The following is a 4918-nucleotide window of genomic DNA, read 5'->3' as shown; positions in this document are numbered from 1 at the left end:
ACCTCTTCAGCATGCAATCATATTTGGCAAAGGCCTGATAACAAGCCATTCATTTGATTCAGGTGTGTCAGAACAAGGATGCATCTAAAAGCTGCAGGACGTTAGCTGTCGAGGACTGGGATTGGGCACCCCTACCAGAAAGGATCTCACATCAGCTGCTACCATCTTGTGGCCAAATTTGGTTACTGTCTTTGGAATCTGTCTCAATGAGACATTTGTTTTAGAAATGTTTAACATGTGTTTATTATTTATCACACAGTTGTCTACAACCTCTAACTCCATATTAAGCTTTGAAGTCATTGATTCAGTATTTAGCTGTGTGTTTTGTTATGTCATCAAAAACTCAGCAGTCTGTGCCTTTTTAATACAAATTGAAGAATGTAAATAAAAAATAATAATAATCAATCTTATAGATTCATCCCATCTCTGCTCCATCTGGTCTACATTATCTGATCGTCATGAGAAAATTCTGTCAGGATTAGAAACTTAAATTTTTATATATTTATTTTAATTTCTGTTAAATAACCTTTAAATTAAGTTCCAGAGTGGGTTTAATGGTTTTACTTTAGTATTTACTGTTCAGACATTTTGAGCTTTTTCATTGTGGCATGTGCGGTATTTTTCAGGCTGTGAGATTTAAGAAACTCTATTGTGGTATAAATTTTTTGACAATATATTTATTTTTGTCATAAACAGACAAGAAAAAAACAACAAACTGCTCCGCCCCATTCAACACATGTCAGTCCATATCCCAGCAAACTAAATCATCTCCATTTACACATCAAATAGAAACATGAATCACTTGTAATGATTAGAAACTTGATAGAATTTCAAATCTAGTTTGGGGAGTCATTCAGTGAGAAACAGTGAAATGATTTTCCATGTGAAAAGGTGGACAGCAGAAACAGAAAGAAACAGTGAGAACTAAAAGAGAAACAAAGAGCTTTGGAACAACGAGGCAGCAGGAGGACAGCTGCAGTTTAACAGCTTCAATTCACTGACAGGAAACAACATTAGAAATATCATCATCCTCAGCTCATCTGCTCCACTGACACTGACACCTTCGATGGCAACACCTTCACTTCACCATCAGTGCTGATATATGGAAACATCCTGTGAGTGAAAGTGTGTGTGAAGGTGTGTATGTGTGTGTTAGTATCAGGATCAGAGAACGACAGCTTTCCTCTGTTCCAGTCCAGATTCACTCTGATCCTCTGGAGCTTCTTCTGTACTGAGAGAACAGTAACAGGAGCTGATGGTGAGCATGCTGAGTATTGACCTTCATAGAACCGTATTCTCCATAATGCAGACTGTATGCTTCCCATTCTCTGCACACACTCTGTTAACACACCCAGTGCCCACCATGTACCGTCTCCAACTTCAACATCCCAGCTGTGAGTCCCTGAGTTAAAGCCCTCAGAGCCCAGGACAGAGCAGATAAATCCATTAAACCTCACACTGGTCAGATCTTCAGACAGGATGAGTTGTGGATGAGCAGTGTTTGGGTCCAGAATGAGAGGAGTGTAGGAGACCATGTCCTTCATGTTGTTCCAGATGTTGAAGGTCAGGTTGCCCAGGTGTTTGGCCTGGTCTATCAGAGCTCCTGAGGGCAGCTGTGGATCATCCAGCAGGGGGCAGCGCTGGACTCTTTCCACTGCAGCCTTGTAGTTGTGCAGGAATGAGACGTCTTCAGCTCTCAGCTCCTCCTCTGTGGCTCTGACTGCGTCTGAAAGAGCTGCTATCTCTCTGCTCAGAGCCTCCATCTTCTCCTTCATCATCCCACTCTTCTGCTCCTCTTCCTCCCTCAGTGCAGCCAGCCTGGCCTCCTCTTCCTCTGCTAGAAACTGGTGAAGCTTCTTAAACTGCTCTGTAATCTGCCTCTCTGTGTGTCGGGCCTGGACCTTAATGTGTTCTGCTGTTTGATCAAACTTCACTTGAACTTCTTCACAAACCTTTAACTTCTTCTTTAAGGGCTCCAGAGTTTCCTGAAGTTCTTTCTTGTGTTGTTGTGCAGCTTCAGCAATGGGTCTGAATCTGTGGTTGGTGTGTTTTTCTGAGTCTCTGCAGACGAGACACGCTGGCTGCTGATGGTCCAGACAGAAGAGTCTGAGTTTCTCAGAGTGCAGACTGCAGAGAGCCTCTGGTGTTCTCTGATCCCTCTCCTGTAAGAACAACTCACACAAGTTCTTTAAAGCTCGGTTTAAAGGTGGTTCTTCCCTTGAAGATCTTCTCTTACAAATTGGACAGTGTTGTGTTGGTCTCTCTCTCCACCATCTATTCAGACAGTCTTTACAGAAGCTGTGGCTACATGACAGAATAACAGGATCTCTGAAGACCTCCTGACAGACCGGACAGCAGAGATCCTCCTCTGATCTGGAAGCCATTGAGTCTGTGAGTGAAGCTGAAAACAGCAGACAGGAAGTACAGTCAGTCCTGGCTCCCCTCCCTCCTCTACCACCTTCACTGAAACTTCCTTTGAGTCGTGTTTTTGCTCAAACTCACATTCAGTGTGTGGAGCGTCAGCAGCTTGAAGCAGCAGTGTTGGAGTTTTCCACTTTTCTCTCCTGTAGCTGGACTCACTCAGAGGAAGCTGCTAGTTTGGTCTGAGCTCAGTCTGATCGTCTGTGCGTCTCTCTTTACTGAGGAAGAGGAACAGCTTGTTTCCTGGTTTGTCTCAGTTTACTGATGTCAGGGGCGGAGCTCTGTTCACCTCCCTTGGCTGTCAAGAGTTTTGCTTCAGCCATAAATAAAGATGTGTTTCATCACAGAGTTCACTTGTTTACCTAACAGCAGCTGTAAAACAGTTCAAAGCATTAAGCTCAGAAAATAATGTGTCACTTCATGTAGTTGTTTGGGAGGCTTTACTTTGAAAGTGCTTCAGCCTGCCTCAATATTTGGCAGATTCTCTAGCTGCTGGTGTGTAATACAAACACAGGGGATTTCATGTGTTTGCTGGGATGCAAATTCTTCTTCTACCTTTAACTCTCACAGACCCAGTTTCCCTTTACTGGGTCTGCAAATGTATAGACATAGTACATTGTTACACATCTGTACAGTCTCACACAGCTCTTGATAGGCGCACTGCATTATGGTTAGGGGCCGGGCTTGTTTACTCCTGCTAGAGCTGCTCTTTTATTGAGAGACTCCTTCTTGTGGTGTAAAGGAGGGATAACTACCTTTCCAGCACTTTGTCTTATTGGAGACTGGGGCACACATTATTTTACAACAACCAAAGAAAATAACATATTTGAACAATATGAACATTTCAACCAAATATTATATTGTAACTAAAAGATTGTGGGGGTGGGGGTGTCTTGTTTTTGTCCTTAATGCCTCTCTTGTCCTTACATATGTATACTTATCAGTATCTTGGAGTAAAATTGTTAATTGCTCATATTATTTATATTCAGCAACTACAACTTCAAAGTTTAAGTAAAACATGATAGTAGTAATTTACTATTAGTGTGCGTGAAGAGCGCACAGCCTCACAGGAAATCTTTCATTTCTGCACATTTCTGCAGTTAATGGACACAAACTCACAGCGGAGCCACCTGGAACATTTGCTGGTAAGTGGACTGAGAGCAAACTGTTAATGTAATGTTAACCATGTGTCACCCACTCTGTAACTTTCTCAAGAACTAAAGTTCCATAGTACCTGAACTTTCATTCTTAAGCCGTTTGCCCATTGTCAGTACCAGTCAGATTGCCTTATTTTATTTTTTTATTTGAGACTATTAAAAGAAACATAACTCGCAGTTAATACTTTGTCCTACAATTTGATTTGTAATAAGCATATTTTTTCTCAGTAGTGAGTATGTTGCAGAATGTCTCTGTGTGTTGAGCCTTTTTTTCTGTTTATATCTTTTGTCATCATGGAACAACCTGTTCACTGGAGACAACGATGCTTTTGCCTATCAGTACAAATAATAAAAAGGTTGTTCCATGTTCTTTTGTATGCATGAAATCCATTAACACGTCACCAGAGATGGGCAGTAACGTGTTACAAGTAACGCATTACTGTAATGCGATTACTTTTTTCAAGTAACGAGTAAAGTAAGGGATTACTATTGCAAAAAAGGTCATTAGATTAAATTGGTACACCCCAAATCTCCACCATGAAAAGAAAAAACAAAACTGACAGTTACTGCTTTACTGCGTTACTAAAACCGTTAATTTGTTTTTGTGAGTGTCCCATAACAATGACATAAGTGAGTGCGACCTTCGTGGCAACAGCTGTGTGCAGATCAACAATGGATAATATATCAAGTGCAGGAGAGAGTATGACGTGCAGCGTTTAAAGCGTGGACGTACTGACCTTACTTTGAGTTTGATTGCATAAAAAGTGACAAAAACATCAGCGTCCCCTGTTCACTGCGTGGGAAGAAAACTTCTTTTTACAGCGAAAAACCCCTAGACCTCAGAGGAAGCACCGAGTGCACTACGACGTAATGGGAAATTCACAGAGAAACTCATGGATTCTTCCACTGACCACATACACACACACACACACATATATATATATATATATATATATATATATGTGTGTGTGTGTGTGTGTGTGTGTGTGTGTATACATGTATATATGTGTGTGTGTGTATATATGTATATATGTGTGTGTGTATATATGTATATGTACATATATACTAGACTTCTAAATGGCCACCATGGTCACCACCCATCTTGAGGAGTTTGCCCCCTCACATATACTAATGTGCCACAAACAGGACTTTAATATCACCAAGCATTCCCATGTTATTACGGTGTATCCATATAAATGGCCCACCCTGTATATATATGTGTATATATATGTGTGTATATATATATATATATATATATATATATATATATATATATATATATATATATATAGATAGATATATAAATTTGGAGCTGTTTTGAAAAGAAGAATGGGCAAGGA

The 4918-nt window shown here is 40.5% G+C and overlaps 1 protein-coding gene across 1 annotated transcript; it reads right to left on the bottom strand.

Moving 5' to 3' along the window:
• Positions 1-657: 657 nt before the first annotated feature.
• Positions 658-2666, bottom strand: LOC146389668 (nuclear factor 7, ovary-like). Its single transcript, XM_084923019.1, has one exon. The coding sequence runs from the start codon at positions 2382-2384 to the stop codon at positions 1032-1034; it is 1353 nt and encodes a 450-aa protein (XP_084779145.1). The 5' UTR covers positions 2385-2666; the 3' UTR covers positions 658-1031.
• Positions 2667-4918: the final 2252 nt, after the last annotated feature.

This window comes from Perissodus microlepis, chromosome 3 (genome assembly GCF_051167445.1).
Source record: "Perissodus microlepis isolate ML-2025 ecotype Zambia chromosome 3, ASM5116744v1, whole genome shotgun sequence".
NCBI classification, from domain to species: domain Eukaryota; kingdom Metazoa; phylum Chordata; class Actinopteri; order Cichliformes; family Cichlidae; genus Perissodus; species Perissodus microlepis.
This window is presented reverse-complemented; position numbering and strand designations above follow the sequence as displayed.

Coding starts and splice junctions, on each gene's coding strand:
- LOC146389668 (XM_084923019.1), bottom strand. CDS start 2,384: ATGGCTTCCAGATCAGAGGAGGATCTCTGCTGTCCGGTCTGTCAGGAG.